This window comes from Pteropus medius, unplaced genomic scaffold (assembly GCF_902729225.1).
Source record: "Pteropus medius unplaced genomic scaffold, Ma_sr-lr_union100, whole genome shotgun sequence".
Classification (NCBI taxonomy): domain Eukaryota; kingdom Metazoa; phylum Chordata; class Mammalia; order Chiroptera; family Pteropodidae; genus Pteropus; species Pteropus medius.
In genome coordinates, this window is record NW_024349224.1 from 2,859,292 (window position 1) to 2,875,579 (window position 16,288).

The following is a 16,288-nucleotide window of genomic DNA, read 5'->3' on the forward strand; positions in this document are numbered from 1 at the left end:
GTCCAGCTCCACAGCACAGGAGCCAGACGGCCGAGGGCCCAGGTGACGCCACATCTCTGATCTGTGGCCCCCAGACTTGCCAGTGGCATGAGCGTCCCTGCCTCTCCAGGTCAGAGGGGCAGGCGACTTTGTCCTTGTACCTCTGGACAGCGCTTAGAGTTGCTGCCTCCTCGGATGTCTTCTGGGGACAAGCAGGTGACGTGGACGGGAGAAGGTGGCTGGGGAGGGGCCGTGGCAGCAGGTGGCACGTGCGCCTTCGTCCCAGTCATACGAGATCACTTATTTATTAAGCACATCTGAGCTCCGAGTTGCTTTAAATGAAATGCCCTGACTTCTAAACCACTTCGCAGGCTGAATAAAATATATCTGTGGGCCGAATATCACTCGCCCCGGTTTGCAACCCCCAGCGGAGTCCTGTTCACTGACAAGTTGAAACACAAGACTGAAAGGCAGAGCGAGGCCAAGGTCACACCGCCACAGCCGCGCAGCGGAGCTAGGAGCCTCGGCCAGGCCTCCGGTGCCGGTCGCCCCAGCCTCCCAGCCCCCCTCAGAGGCCTGTGCCCCTGGGAAGCCGCGGCCCGCAGAGCACAGGAGGGACCCTGGCGGGCGAAGGAAACCTCAGGACTCGGAACATGTAAATCGCAGCCCTTCCACAGCACATCCGTCCTGCGGCCTAATTGAGACATTTGCTCGGAATGTCCTAGAAAAGGAGGGCAGATGTAGCGCTCTGAGAGCCAGAGCTGCCCTCCTCGGACGCCCCGCAGGGACAAGGACCGATGGCTGTCCCCGGAACACGGACCAGCCACAGGGAGGCCGTCCTCGCTAATAAGATGATATGTATTTCTTAAATGGCCCTCGAGAATTGCAATGACACTGGGTATTAAAATGCCAGAGAGGAGGACAAAGTAAAACAGACAGGTAGACGTCTCCGCAGGAAGCTCAGGCAGCACCGAGTCGAAATCCCCTGTGGATTCCGCCTCACGTGTCCCCAGCCTGAGCCGGGACGGGCGGCTGTGTGCTCAAGCCTCTGACTGTACTTGTGGATTTCTTAGCCCACGATGGCTGCTGCTTGAGCTCACTCCTCAGACTCCCCTCCTGGAACCCCACATTGCTGTCATGGGCTGGGGGTCGGAAAACTGGATTTCAGTCCTGGCGGGCTTACTCCCAGCCAAGTGGACTTGAGCAGGTCACCTCCCCCTCTCTGCCTCAGGTCGACTTCTGTCCCTGGGCCCAAGGGACCTTTTAGCCACAGTGAGCGCCCGGGGAGGCAGAGGCTGCCCATGGCCACCCCCAGGCCTGAGCAAGGCCACGTCGGCTTTGTCCAATCAGCATTTCTTTTTAAATTTGTTTCTGACTAATTACACCTAAACACCTGGATTTCGGGCTCTTCTTTAAAAATCAGAAGATCTGGCCTCACAGGGCTGAACTCCACACGCGGCCACAAAGCTGAAGCTGAATGCCCCTTGCCAACTCCCTCCACATAGCCCTTCCGCCTAACCCTCAGCCAGCTGCCTCCCTCACGTTAACCTGCCTCGCACTTGAACTTGAGACCCCAGTGTAACGCGGTGGAGATGGAAAGTCTTCGGGGTGTCTGGGTCACCCACTGTCTTGCATGGACCCTGGGCAGGTGTCTTGGGCTCTCTGGGCTTTGGTCCCTCCCCATCTGTGAAGTGAGTGAGCACCAGGGGCCTCCACGAGCATCTCCAGCTCTGGCGCTCGGACACCCCAGCGGTCTTGCAGTTTGGGCCCCTCCCGTGCAGTCACAGAGCCTCTGGATGGCCTAGTTCTGCCATGACACTGGCTGGGGGGACGAGGGAGCTGTTACCGCAGTGCGATTAACAGCCAACTCGCCGCATAAAGCAATGGCAGGCAGGAGGCCGTGGAATGACAAATACAAAGTGCTGGCAAAGTGTTAGCCAAGAACCGTATTATCCGGCAAAGCTTCCTTCAAAATCGAGTTAAAAATAACGACATTTCCACGTACGCACAGGCTAAAAGAATTCATTGCCCACATCCTGCAAATATATAATGAAATGAATGAAGCCAGATACAAAGATGTGTGTCTGATTCCGTTTCTGTCACTCAAACAACAAAACCAACCTATCGAATTACAGGTCAGGGTAGTGCTCACCCTTGGAGGGAGGTAAAGTGACCAGCAGGGGCCGTAATGGGGAGTTTGGGTACCGGTTACACAGGCGTCTTCATTTGTGATTCCGGCACTTTTTTTTTTTTAATTATTTTTTACGCCTACAGCACCTCGTCTTCCTAGGTGGTCTCCCATCCAAGTACTAACCAGGCCCGACCCTGCTTAGCTTCCGAGCTCAGACATCGGGCTTGTTCAGGGTGGCATGGCCGTAGGCCGTAGACCATGGACCGTGGCTCCACTGGGGCGCGAACCCAGGACCGTCTGCGTGTAAAGCAGACGTGCTGACCGCTGCGCTACGGAACCACGTCCACTGGCACGTGTCCTATACAGTTTCCTTCGATAACGTTTACTGAGACGGGAAAAGGAAGCCCGACCCCGTCACTCCCTGCCTTCTGTTCGAATCTCTCTGTGGCTTTCCCTTTCCTTCCCTTTCCTTCCCAGTTCGAGCCAACGTGTGGCCCTTCGAGGTCCTGTCCGGTCTGGCCTCTGCCCGCCTGTCCGGCGTCATCTCTCACGAGCCTCCCTGGCCTTCTGCTGCTCCTCGAGCGTGCGCGCTCCCATCCAGCCGCGGGGCCTTTGACGTGGTCCTCCCCCTGGTCCGGCGCCCGCGCCCGTCGAGGGCTGTTTACGCTCAGTGCCGCTCGCTAGCGCCCCGTCCGGGTCTGCTGCTTTCGTCCCGGGCTGTCATAGAACTACATTCCTCTCCTTCGGTGGGCTCGTCTTCATTCCGTCGTTACGGGTTCCTCGAGAAATCATTTGGCTGCTGTTCTGTCCTTCCCACTCGCCCGTGTGTTTTAGGAGGTCTGACTGTGTTGTTCTCTGCATGGCATCCCCAGCACCCTGCCTGGCACTTCGTGGGCATCCGATAACTATCTCTTTGGTGAATAGAAAAGTAATCGAGACTAAAAATCTTCATTCTAATTATGAATGGAAGCTCAGATGCCAAACCGAGGCATTTAGATCTTTTTATTGTAGGCTACAGGGAGCCATCGAAGGTTTCTGAGAAAGGGAGAGACGTAGGCTGACCTTTGTCTTAGTAATGGCTTTATGGAAGTTGACGTGGAGAGGCCACAGGGAAGGCCGTGGCAGAGTCCAGGTGAGGGACAGTGGCCGCGTGGGGAAGCCAGTGTCCCACTCCACTCTGACCCCAAGGGCCAGCCTGAGAGTGACCTCACAATCACACTGCAGACCCTCCCACACACCCTTTAGGACCAGGACCCCCCACACCCCGCTGTCTGAGTCACCCGGGCCAGCAGCTAGAGACAGAAGGATGGACGAAGTGAGTGTTTACCACCTTTTGGCCGAAGGCTCCAGCCAGGCTCCATGATGGCAGAGAAGGTTCCAGCCAGGCTCCATGATGGCAGAGAAGTCCGAGGACCCGAAGGGCTCGATGCCCACGGAGCGGAAGTCCATGTGGAAGACGGCCGAGGAGAGGCGGATGTCCGACCTCACGCGGGTGTTCGAGTGGCTGGAGCGGAGGCAGGGGAAGAAGAAGCAGGCTCAGCCGGTGCGTGCTGCCGGAGGGAGCGGGCGAGGGGGCCTTCGTTCCAGACGGCTGCATGGGGTTGAGACTGACCTTGACTCCGAGGAGAAAAGGCAGGAGGGTTTCTAAGCACTGGGGTGAGCTAGCAGAGAAGGACTGGAGGCTTTCGGGGGAGGCCATCATGTGATCAGGCCGGCTGTGTCTGCTAATTGTCACTTAGGTAGTTGGGCTCCTGCCCTCCCGCGGAGATGGGGTGGCGGGGAAGCACCGTCTTTCTTGATGAATATGCTTCAAAGGCATACCTCCCAAGTCCTTGAGAAAAACCCTCCGGGGTTGAAAAACTGGAAAGAATTTACAAGCTGAATGTCCTAAAGGAAATGCTATAAGGGGCTTCCTGGGCCTGGAGCCTGGAGCCAGGGAGAAGCCTTCCGGTTGTCAAGGCGAAGGGCATTAGGTTCAGTCAAGGTGAAGGGCGTTAGGCCGACTGGGTCAGTGTTTGAAAAGGCCTGAGGGTGGCGGCTTCTGGGGTCTCAGTGTTGGCAGGGTGGAGTCCTTCCCACTGGCCCCAGACACTTCCGTCCTCGTGATGGCTCCGGGGTCAGGGGCGTTCATTGTCCCCTGCCACTCTCCCCACTGGGACTCCTCCTGACATCCCCCTTCCCTTCCACCCTGCATCAGAACCAGTTCTAAGCAGCCCAGGCTGCCGGAACAGAACCCAGCATACACAGGGTCAGAGCCCGGGCAGTCCTAGATCAAGGCGCCGGCCGACATGGTGTCCGACGGGAGCCGCTTCCTGGTTCACAGGTGGCCGTCTTCTCGCTGTGTCCCCACATGGCAGAGAGGCAGGAGAGCCCGCGGGGGCCTATTTTATCAGGGCACTCACCTCACGAGGCTCCGCCCTCACGGCCCAGTCACCTGCCAAGGTCAGTGTGTGAACTTGGGGGGACGCAAACATTAGGTGTAGAGCACCACCCTCGCCTCCCCCTCCAGGAACTGGGACAACCAGTTTAGCCTCAGTTTCCCCGCTGGGCCCATCACCTATAGAAAATCAAGCCATGTCCTTGGAAAGTCGTCTCCTGACCTTGACTCCCCCGGTCCCCAGAGAAAAATGGCATTATACTGAGGGCAGTGACTTTTACGAAGCGTTTCCTGAGGTCCAGGCCCCATGCTTAGCACTGCGATGAGCTGTCTCGTCACCGGCCCCCGCAAGGCTGCAGACGGGCATCGTCCTCTCTCCCCAGCCGAAGGGTAATGAAGCTGGGGGAAGAGGAGTCCTTCGCTCGAGCTCACAGTTTGTTAAGGGCCGAGCCAGGACTCGGGCTCAGACCGATGCAGTCACCGGGTCACGGGCTGCGTTGGGCCGACGCCCCGTCCTGCAGCGCTGCCCGCCCTTCAGGCAAGCCTCACCCCGCCAGACAGACCCTGGGCTGCCAGGTCCTCAGACCAGCATGTTTCACTGAGGTGCTAACGACTTGCTGCCACCTGCCTCCTGCCCCACCCCCACCGTTTTTGGGGTGTGGAGACTCAACCGCCGGGTCGCTCAGAATGCAATTTAGTATCCATCACAGAAATCGTATTCACCCCTCTGATTACTATGTTCGGTCCCATTTCTTCTCACTAAGATTATATCCTAATAATGTTTTCACAGTGTTACCTTATATGTGGCTTTTATTGTAAATAATTTTGGACCCAGGGAGGGAACAGAAAACACAATTGAACCTTCAAGCATCATTACCCTCCCCAGAAGCACTTGGATTTCGGCTGAGGACGAGGTGGAAGCTTCCAGGGCAGGCCTCAGACAGCACGGGTGGCGGGGGGCCTGTCAGAGACGATACCTGGAGGGGCGCTGGCTGTGGCCGCCTCTCCTGGTCTGGGCTGTGCCCCTCGTGATCCATTTGGCATCAGAGAAGACCCCGAGGTCCAAAGTCCAGGCCACGGGCCTCGACTCAGTGGCTGCTACAGACCCTTGGTCTGTGGCATCACCACATCTGTTCTACGCAGCTTTCCCAGAATGGGCCGGAAGCTGCTCCAGTGACTCCCGAGGGGAGGCTGAGGGTCGTGGGGGAGGTGGAAGGGGACCTACCTCTGCAGGAGCTGCCCTTGGCCGCTCTCCCCTTAACCTGGCCCCAGCTCGCGCCCCTCTCTCTCCATTAATCCAAACAAAACCCCAAGGTTGGCCAGCACCCCCTCCTTGGATGGCCTTCAGCACACCCTTGGACAGCTCCCTTCCGTACACCCGACCGGCTTATCAAACACTCCTGCCCACGTAGGTCACCAGCGTAAAAGGAAGGCTTGGCCCCCCACGCAGTGATCCATTCATTTCTCACAGCAGCCCCAGGAGGCAGATCCTCCTGCTCTCCCCATCATCAGATGAGGACTCTGAGCCATAGAGGGAGCAGGCACTTGCCCCAGGATGCTCAGCCACTAAGCCTGAGACAGGATGCCAGGCCTGGCCATCTGACCTAGAGACCAGTCTCGGCCACCATCTCCCACAACCAGCAGCGGCACACCCCGAGGAGACCCAGTCAGTGAGAGGCATCCTGTGATGCTGTAGCACCCCACCCCACCCCATCCCTTATGGACTGACCTGGATGCCCCCTGGGGGCCTCTCCTCAGTGGACCCTGGTACTCCCAATGTGCCCGGGGAGAGTGGAAGGCCAGGCACATGCACAAGGTGCACGTGCTCGGCCCTCGATGGCCATGAGGAGCCCCGGGAAATGAAGAAGGTGGGGTGAATTGGGGTGACAGCTCTGGGAAGACAGGATGGAGTGGGGCGGACTGAGGGCAGGAGGGGTTCTGGGGACAAAGGGAGAGTCCTACTGGACTCGAAATCAAGGTGGCCTTTCTGTGGCTCCAGACCAGAGGCCATGGCAGGGGAGTGGCAGCTAGAAAGGCCTTTGTGGGGCTGGAAGGAATTTTTATCAGGCTGGGGACGGGGCTCTTAGCTGGAGGGTGAGAGGGAGCCAGTGATGGGCTCTGAAGTGAAGAGACCAGCCAGCCGTGGGGGCGGTGTGATGCGGACACCAGGGTGTGTTAGGGGGAGAGGCACAGTTGGGGGACAGGAGTGCCAGATCCCGCTCGCCAGGGAGCTTCCCCTCTGTGGGGACAGAGTGGTCAGTGCCGTGGGGGTGACAGTGCGCCCCTCCCGCCCTTGCAGAAGAACAAAGCCAAGCCGGTGACATCTCCTAAAGCAAGTAGGAGAGAAGACAAGAAAGCCAAAAACATCCAGAAACGGAAGCGAGAGCACCACCAGCTGTCATTCCCTGAGCAGGTAACAGCCCCTCAGAGCCACCGCGTCCCCACCGGGTCCCCGTTCCTGCACAGTGTCTGGCTGCTGCTTACAAAGTTTTCTCAAGGCTCGAAAATCCACTCCCGCCTCGCACTGACGCCAAGCTGGGACTTGCCCCATGCAGCGTAGCCTGACAAACGGTCCCTCCCCCGGGGACAGGGACCACTCGCGCTCCTGTGGTTGAGGGTCCTGTCTGCCTCCTCCCCCGGCCATGCAGGAGACACCCAGACCTCAGTGCCCCAGGCCGTGGTGTCCACAGCCCTGCACCCCTCCCTGAGATGGAGTCAGAAAAGCCAGGGGTTGCGGGACAGCCCTGCGGCCCTGCCCCACGCCTGCCCCCGCCCCAGAGCCGCCTCCCGCCTCCCCGTTGGGCCCTTCGCTCACCTGTCAGCAAACCCCTGAAATCACTCAGTCTGGGGGGGGAAGGGGAGGACGCTGGCCAGCACCTGCTCCCCAGCGTGAGACCCCTGTCCTGCTCCCCCGCAAGGCCCAGAGGCTCAGCTCCAGAAAGGACGGAGACGCTGTCATGTACCACAGGCTCTACGGGCTGGAGACCAAGGGGAAGCGCCTGAGCATGGTGCCCGGGAGCTACGCCAAGGACGGCACCAAGAAGACCGGTAAGGGCACCCGGCCCCAGCCGCCCGAGCGGTCCTCCCCCGCAGGGACCGAGAGTCACACGGTTGTCAGCGCGGCAGCGTCCACAGCAGCCCGCCCGTTGCGGACGTGGCCCGCCGGCCCGCTAGCTTGTGTCGCGTCCTCGGGGACGGGGGCCGCGTCTTCGGTCGCGTGCTCTGGGAGGGGCCCCTTCGCTCTGGCTTCTCTGAAGACTTTCTTTTCGAGCAGGTCGATCAGAATGGGCGTCCGCGTCATCCACATCGTGTTGCTCGCGTTTGCGTCTGGGGTGTGTCGACATTCTTGGTTTATAGTTTTCAGCAAATGGGAAAAATTGGGGCCGTTATTTCTTTAAATATTTTTTTCGGTCCTCCCCACCCTCCCTCCCTCTCAGGCACCACAGGCCACGCGAAGACCCAGAACTTACTGCGTTTTTCCCCCCAGCCTTTTCTTTTTGTGTTGATTTTTCTTATATTTTCTGTTGCTGCGTCTTCAAGTTCACTCATCTTTTCTTGGCAATATGGATCCTATCGAAGGTATTTTTCATTGAGACGTGGTGGGTTTCATTCTAGAACTTCAGTTTGGGTCACTTCTCCATCCCGTGTCTCTCTTTCCCACGCCCCGGCCTTGCCAAGCACGTGGAGCACATCACGGAAGCCACGTAGTGGTCTTGTCCACGAGGTCGGTGACCTTTCTGCAAGTCCCGGGTAGGGCTCGGCTGAGGGGTCTTCTCAGACCTCCGTGGCAATCCCAGCAGCTTCCTCCTGCTGCTCCGCCCCGGGAATTCTAGCAAATTCTAGCAGCCTTGGCCCATCTGCTCCGTGTGCCCGACTCGGGGAAACTGTGGTGTCTGTCCGTTTCCGCCCTCTGCGTCACGGCAGTCAGCCAGGGCCTCGTGGGACTCACTGTTTCACCTCTCGAGGATCGTTGCCTTGTATTGCCTGTTGTCCAGTGTCTGAAAACCACTGTTTCATGTAACAGGCCCTGGTTTGTTCGTTTGTTAGTTTGTTTGTTTCGTTTAAGGCGAAAGGGTAAATTTGGCTTCTGTTACCCCATCTTGACTGAAAGCAGAAGTCTCAGGTGGACCTTTCCAAAACGTAAACCCAATTGAATGCAGTGGCAAGTGATTGAACATTTTAAGAAGGAAACCAGCTACCGAGTTGGATTTGAATTTTTAAAAGGTCACTCTGGCTACAGGTCAGTAAAAGATCCCGGGAAAGCAATCTGAACACATTTCGAAAGTAAATCTTGGCAAAGTATGAGCAGCTAGACTAGAGAAGGGAATTTATTCGCTTCCCCTCCCTTTGACCCCTCTGCTCAGGGCACTCTGCAGATGCCAGGGCAGGGTGCGTGTCTCAGGCAGAGGGCTGGAGGCTGATAATACAATGCCCTCCGTCTCCACGAGTGCAGAATTGGACCCTAGAGTCCCACCCAGGCCCACTAGAAATCTAACCTATCTGTTCAGCCAAAGACCAGGAATCTGGGTCATTTCTGCCCAGAGGGTGACCAGGACAGGTGCCCAGAAAAAGGCAGTGACAACTTGGGTTCACATTTTCCTGGATCCACCATAACTTAGCTCTGGCATCTTGGGCACGTGACTCAGTCTCTCTGCTCATTTGTTACACAAGCGTGCCGTGTTTGTGAGACTGCAGTACCCACCCCCCCAAAGCCCCTCGACCTGTGCCTGGCACATAGGCACTCAGAAAATGTTAGCTGACGTGCACAATTATCATTGCTATTCTGATTACTAGGTTTTATTTTTCCTATATGAGACCCACCTTGACCCAGAAGAGGGTCCAATGTCTCGGGAAAGGCTATGGCCCCTTCTGCAAAGGGGTTCCCTTTGTGTTAGTGAGGACATGCAGCTCATAATTTTCCTAGTTTCCACCGTGCACAAACAGGGATGGCTAAGGCCACCTGACCCCGTCACCCTCCTAGGGACCAGCCGTCAGTCCAGAACACGATAAAGAATCCCAGTTCAGCCACTAACTCATTATGAGACCCCGGGCAGGTTACCGCCTCCCTCCTGGGCGCCGCCTCGCACGTGTGTAACTATGGGAGGCCCAGGCTCGTCGCCCCTGACATATCCTGGTGACGTTCCCGAGCTTGACTGATGGAATCGCACCAGGAAGAACGATTCGCCTACAAAGAGAAAGAATCAAAGTAGCATCGGCCTGGAAGCACAGTGGCAGCACAGTCTCCTGAGAGTGACGATCCTGTCCCCGCCCCCTGGAGGTCGCCATTGGGGCGAGTGAGTGATATTTGCAGATGCAGAAACACGTAGGGACTTTCTCCGCCATGTATCCCCTCATCTACAGAGAATGCTCCAGAAGATGGAACCGGCACCAAATTAGGAAATAATTGATTTAAATCAAATCTATAGACACACTTAAAACGAGGTAGCACAGAAAGATTGAAATCAAAAGGATAAACGAAGAGATAATAAATGCAAACCGGTGAAACCTTGAAACCCACACACAGTAAAACTACAGCAACTACAGATCCATACTTAGAAATGCAAAGAGAACCAGATAGCAATGCAGCCGTAGTCGGGAATTTTAATACACCTGTTTCATAACCAAACAGGTCAGATAGACAATAACAAGACGCACATAGAGCACTCTGTCGATGCAGTTAACAAACCAGACCTTTATATTCGAATAGAGAACACTCATTTTGATATGGCCGAAAGTATTTACAAAAATCATCTGTGTTTTCACCACAAAAAAACAAACAAACAAAAAAAAAACACAACAACATTAACATTCAGAAAAGCAAAGATGTTAGGGCTACCTACGTTATTCTAAAGCAATAATTATAAATAAAATTAAGATCAGAAGATACCCCACCTTAACAGCTGGAAATTCAGAAACATGCTCCTAAAATACCCTTATAGCAAGGAAAAAAAACTAATGAAAAGAAGCCTATTTGACTCTCAAACCTATGAATGAAGGCAAAATATACGATTAGAAGAAAATGTACAGTAAGAACTAAAAATAATGGTTCTTCATAAAACTAAAAGTGACAAAAGGAAAAACTAATACTTTTATGAATTTAATAGGATAGAGGAATCATTAATATAAAAAGATAACTGATTGATTAAATATCATCTGAGATTAATGAAATACAAGGTAAAAAGTAGTCAAAAGGATAAATCCAAAGCTAGCTTTTTGAAAAAGCAAGTGATGAATAACATGAAGTTATCATAAGTCTTGTTAAAAAGAAAAGTAAAAATAGACAAAATTTTGTATGAGAAAGGGTATGCAAGTACAAATAAGAAATACGTTAGATGAATTGTAATAGAATACTACATGCACCTCTGTACAATATATTTGAAAATCTAACAGAAATGGATAATTTTCTCTCACTATAAATTATCAAAATTGATATTATAAGGAGCAGAAAAATTCGAACAGAGCAATTTCTGAAGTAAAAATCGAAAGTGGTTGATGCCATCCCACTAAAAATGGTTTCCCGCCAGGTTCTAGCTAACTTTTAAAGAACGAATAATCTCAGTGTTCCTTCAACTATTGCAGACTTTATAAAAGTCTGCATTAATAGCAAACCATCATAATCTTAATGTTAAAACGGTATGCAAAAAACTAGGCCAATCTCACAGTAATACAAATGCAAAAAATATAAAAACTCAGCAAATATGCTCAATGTATGAAAATATACCAAATATGGCAATGTATGAAATGAATAATACACCATGACCAAGTGGGATTTATTTATTATAGCAGATCAGGAACAGTTAGGTTATCAATATCAGGATACCTAATATCATAATTTATTACGTCAATAAATTAAAAGAAAAACCATATGATCATTGACAATACAAAATCAATAAATAGAATTGAACAATTATTACTAATAAAAACTCTACGCTAGGAGTAAAGCTGTTAAATATTGTAAAACATATACCAAATATAGCGGCAAATATTCTAAATGATGAAATGCTAAAATCATTTTAATTAAAATCAGGGACAACACAAGGCATGATTTCTGTCATCGTTATTGGCATCGTTTTGGAGTCTATCAAATGCAGTCTGTCGAGAAGAGTATATAATTTTTGTAAATATTAGAAGGAAGATGTTTTCATTTTCCCTTGATATGACTGCATATCTGCAAAACTTAATTCTGGTCGAAAATTAATAAAAGTCGGTATGGTTGTTGTTGTAGTAAAAAAAAAAATTCGAACAATAGTCTTCTCTCTACTCATCGTACCAGTTGGAAATGGAAATGGGAAAAATACATTCCACCTTCATAAGTAAAAATTTGTAAACTACTTGGGAGTAAATTTAAAACAAAGAAAAAACTTCAGGCCTCCAAACTCTAGCCCCAGTGGCATCCCCACATGCGGGCAACACCGGACTCGACCTTGCGCACATTTCCGCCTCCGCGCTCTCGTGCCTGCCGTTCCTCCCGCCTGAAATATGTTTCTCCCTTTGCCCTCTACTTAACTATTTATGCTTTAAAAATCCAGCTCAAAATCGATCTCCGACATCTCCCCTTACCTCCTCTAGGCTGAAGTTCCTTTTAAGGTGAACTCCGTCTGGGAAGGGCAGGGTGGGGGCGGGGAAGTTGGGGAGTCGGGGAGAAAGGCGGGGGGCGGGGGAAGCGACAGGGATTCAACAAATGCCGAGGAGGACCTAGGAGGCCTTGAAGAGACCTCGCCTCTCAGAACGGGGATCCTTTGAAGCCCATGCGGTGTTTCAGGCCTCACCCCCCTCCTGCCTACCCTAACCTCTAACCTCTGTCAGCATCCAGCTCCCTGTGACATCTGTTCAATTTCAGACATAGAGATCAAGGACGGCACTGGCCTGGATTCCACTCAGCGGTCAATACAATACCGACAAAGCATCGTGGACCCCATATTGCAGGATACTCTCTTTCCTGCACGGAAGTCGACCCTGCTAAGGGAGTGGGTGGGCAAGATCCCCGACGGCTCTTACGATCGCAGGCTGAAGAACCTCGTGGAGAAGGGGGCCGAGGCCAAGATGGAGGTCGTGAGGATGCTGAAGCCGGAGGAGGTGCTGAGCTGCCGGTGAGAGGCCCGCGCGTGCCGCCGGGGCGTCCTGGGAGGATGGGCTTTGCTCTCTGCTGTCTCTGGTCCAGACCGGAGACCAGGGAGGGTGGCTCTGTCTTCGAGTCCCAAGGGGCCGCTCCAGGGCAGAAGCCGCACCTGCTCGTGGACCATGTCCCGGATGCACATGACTTTTAGGCGCTGCCATTCTGAGGCCAGGCCCTTGGATGCTTACACAGCCTCTCCAGCATTTCCATGTGTCCCACAACAGAGACCCTGGCCGTCACTCGGTCAGGGAGGGGAGAGCTGCTCGCGGCCTGTTTTCACAGGCAGTCGCCCCGAGAGCCTTTCCGCTGGCCCCACCCCAGGTACTGCCTGCTGTGCGCTTGGGTTTTAGACTCTTGAAGGGACCATGAAGGAAGTGTGGAGCCACCTGGTGTCCACTGCTTGGACAAAGGGGACCCCTTCTCACTCATTCTTTATTTATCAGGACCCACTGGTTGTCAGCCACACCGAACAGTTTGGTCTCTACCCCACAGTTCAAGTATCTGTCCCCAGCCCGTTGGACCCTTTACTGTAAAGGTGGGAGGACAAGGTTCGGGGACCGCAGCAGAGGAGGTGGCGGGACCACAGGGTGCCACTGTCCTCCTCGTCCTCGCAGAGTTGGCCGCGGTGAGCTCCGCTGCTGGCTCAGGGTGCCGAGCGTCCAACGCCCCACCGCAAAGCCATGCTCTGCCCGCTGGCTGGCCGCACGATCGACAGGCAGCCTCCAGGCTAGAGGGGACTTCCTGTTCCTGCCACTTCCAGGGCTGGATGACTTTGGCTGTGGCTTTCAGATTGACAGCGTGGTTCTGATCCACTCTGGCCCACGGACAGCCTGCCCGGGCTCCAGGGTGGGGGAGAAGAGATTCGGACAGGGCCTCTACCCTCCAAGGAAGGGGCGGGGATGTTGGAGAGATGGCATCCAATAAGCCATTAGAAAAACATCTAAGAAAAGGATGAAGTTGTCTGGCATGGGATGCCAGCGAGTGCCCACTCGCGCACACGTGCGAGACCCGCCAGGGCTGTGCTGGCCGAGTGGGACGGGGCAGACCGTGGCCAGAGCTGTCGGGGAAAGGTCGTCCAGGTGTGCGGACTGGCGAGCAGGGTTTGAGTCGGCTGTAAAAACAGGCAAGCCCTGGGCAGACCTCGAAAGAGAGGCAAGGCCGTTCCCAGTGCGGGGAAAGCCCGGGTTCTGTCAACATGCAGCTCCTCCCCGGCATCTGTAGCAACGCAGCAGCCAGTGGCCTGTGTAGGGGCCCCATGTCCTTGTACTAGAGCGGGGAGCAAGGTCAAGGTTGATGGTGGTGGGATAAAAAGCTCCCGGGATATGATGGCAGAGGCGATCTCTGGGTCACGGTGCAGATGGGATCCGTTCCGCTCTTCGGTATAAGTCAGAAGTGTGGGGCCTCAGGCTCATATTTCAAATCGACGTCCTAATTGTTTGAGTATCATTAATAGGAAATGCTCGCCTCTGATCCTACGCTCTGCCTTTATTCCCACTGTCCCGGATTTCGCCCAGACCTGGGCATCGTTCAGGTGGCGCACGCATGGCGGCCATGGGAGGGTCACCCAGCGATTTGCACCCTGGTCTTCTCTCCCTCTCGGCACAGCGTCACGGCTGTGCCGCACCTGCCTCTCCCTAACGCCATCTCGATGCCAGCGGAGCGGTCCCCGCGATGAAGGTTCCCGGCTCACTTCACCTGCCATGCGGGTGGAATTTCCTATTTTCTATTGTCGATAGCCCCAGGATGCACCCTTAAATTATATAGCTTTCCTTTCCATTGTCTTCTCTTCTTGAGACGAATAGAGGGCCTGAGCGGAGTTACTGAGTCAGAGATAGTGAAGCTTTTGGGGGGCAGGGGCAGGCAGGGGCAGTGCTTAGTACATATGTTGCTCAAAGTTTTGCCAATCAAAATCCCTCCAACTCCGTGGGGGTCCCACTCCTCTGTAAGACCCGGTCCGCTCCGTCTCGGAGGTCCCACGGTGCTTAAAGCCGAGCTACCTTCAGTCAAGTTCAACGGCGCAGTGTTTCCGCGCGCGGCTGACCCTTCGGCCTTGTCTTGCGCAGGTACCTGAGGCTGTCCGAGAATAACGTTCGGACCCTGCTCAAGCTGTGCAAGGACGCAGGACAGAACGTGGACATCCACCCGCACATGGTCGAAGGAGAGATCGACTCTAAGAAGGTGTTCGCCCGGAACCCCACCGTGGCCCTCTGAGGGGCCCCGCCCCTGGCCCCCGCGGGCCCCGTCTGCAGGCAGACCCTCGGCCAGCAGAGGCCACCCTCCGGCACACCGTGCCTGGCCCCTCGGAACAGCCTTCGGACAGCGGGGAGCAGAAAACACGTCTAAGCTGCATGGACCACGGTGCTGGTGTGGCGTTTGTGCCCCTCACGGTCAGACTCGGGAGGAACCTGGCCGTCTCCCCGGCAGAAGAACACCCCCGAGGACGGGCTTCTTGGGAGGGGAGTATTAGAAGAAGTGCATGGGGGCCCAGCGTCCCCAGAGGGACCTCGGGAGAGACCGAGGTCTGAGGGGCTGGTTGACACACACGCCACAGGTCTCGCACGCCGTGTGGCCTGGCTCTCCGGGGAGCCGGGTCTCTTGGGCGTCGAGTAGGGAGCCGACAGGGGCGGGCAGGGGGAACCTCGGTCAGCACACGGAAACAGGGCGACTTGCTCGAGAAGCCACGGAGGACAAGGGAGCTGCTCGGGGCGCACGGACGAGAAGCAGCAGGCGGGACGAGCACAGGCCCTCGCTCGTTCTCGCCTCGCCAGCTGCGTCCCATGGCGGCCCTGCCGCATTCCCCCTGTGGTCCACTGGGACCCCGGGGTCTTCTCCTGCAGGGCTGGAGATGTACCAGCTTTTCCTCTGGGATCACTAGGAGGCCCGGATGCAGGGCGGTGTTCAGGCAGAGGGGAGCCCAGCCCTTCTGATGTCACAGAGGAGCCGGGGGAGGCGGCAGCACCGCCCCCCCGCCCCCCCACCCCCCGCCCATCCGGAGCTCTCCTCACCTGGCGGAGCGTCAGGCTGATGGGTAGCACATTTGTCATCCGACACTCAGTAATTATATGCAGTGCACCCCACCCGGCTCCTCCAGACCCCCCCAGGGCGGGCCCACATCCTCCCTGGCCTTTTGCAGATTTGGACCCACAGGCAGGCGGGGGGAGAGGGCAGACCTTGCAGTCATCGGGGCCATTTGCTTCCGAGCATATCCATTTCCTCACCCACCGCATGTCTCCCGAGCCTCACCAGGCCCGCCGTGGGTGGGGAGGCCTGGTCCTACCCGCACGGGGCACAGGGTCCTGACGGCAGAAGTGACCCCCTCATCAGCACAGTGTAATGAGCGCTGCGAAGTGCCTCGAAGGCCTGGGTGGGCGGGGGAGAGCAGATAGAAAAGCGTCTTGGAGGTCGATACTTCTAGTGTAAAACATTTAAGAATGAAGAGTCCCCCGTGCTTTTGCGTGGGAGGGAAGGGCAGGCTGAGGGACCAGCATGGCAGCAGGTCAGAGGCCAGGGACGCCGCGTCCTGCTGGGGAGCCGGCAGGAGGTTCGGGGGGCCTGGCGTGGAGGACCGGTGGGCAGACGGTACGTTTACGGAGGGTTTGTTAGCAACGCCGGGGGAGGGGGCTTTCCCTCGGCGGCGGCCATTCATTCATTCATTCACTTGGCACGCATTTACCGAGCACCCATG

General features: G+C 55.3%; 1 protein-coding gene and 1 pseudogene across 1 annotated transcript; one reads left to right on the forward strand and one right to left on the reverse strand.

Annotated features, from left to right (window-relative positions):
• Window positions 1-2,244: 2,244 nt before the first annotated feature.
• LOC120617400 (uncharacterized) lies at window positions 2,245-2,360 on the reverse strand (annotated as a pseudogene).
• A 1,143-nt stretch (window positions 2,361-3,503) lies between these two features.
• CUNH16orf78 (chromosome unknown C16orf78 homolog) lies at window positions 3,504-15,117 on the forward strand. The gene is made up of 6 exons (XM_039881096.1): window positions 3,504-3,653; window positions 6,787-6,859; window positions 7,115-7,152; window positions 7,406-7,535; window positions 12,328-12,577; window positions 14,667-15,117. Exons 1-6 carry the CDS (start codon window positions 3,504-3,506, stop codon window positions 14,812-14,814), a joined length of 789 nt encoding a protein of 262 aa, XP_039737030.1. The 3' UTR covers window positions 14,815-15,117.
• The last annotated feature ends 1,171 nt before the right edge of the window (window positions 15,118-16,288 follow it).

Excerpts from the sequence above, each read along its gene's own strand:
- CUNH16orf78 (XM_039881096.1), top strand. The coding sequence starts at position 3,504 with ATGGCAGAGAAGTCCGAGGACCCGAAGGGCTCGATGCCCACGGAGCGG. Across the intron at positions 6,860-7,114 it reads GAAAGCCAAAAACATCCAGA|CCTCCTCCCCCGGCCATGCA; the intron begins AACGGAAGCGAG and ends GGGTCCTGTCTG. Across the intron at positions 7,536-12,327 it reads GGACGGCACCAAGAAGACCG|ACATAGAGATCAAGGACGGC; the intron begins GTAAGGGCACCC and ends GTTCAATTTCAG.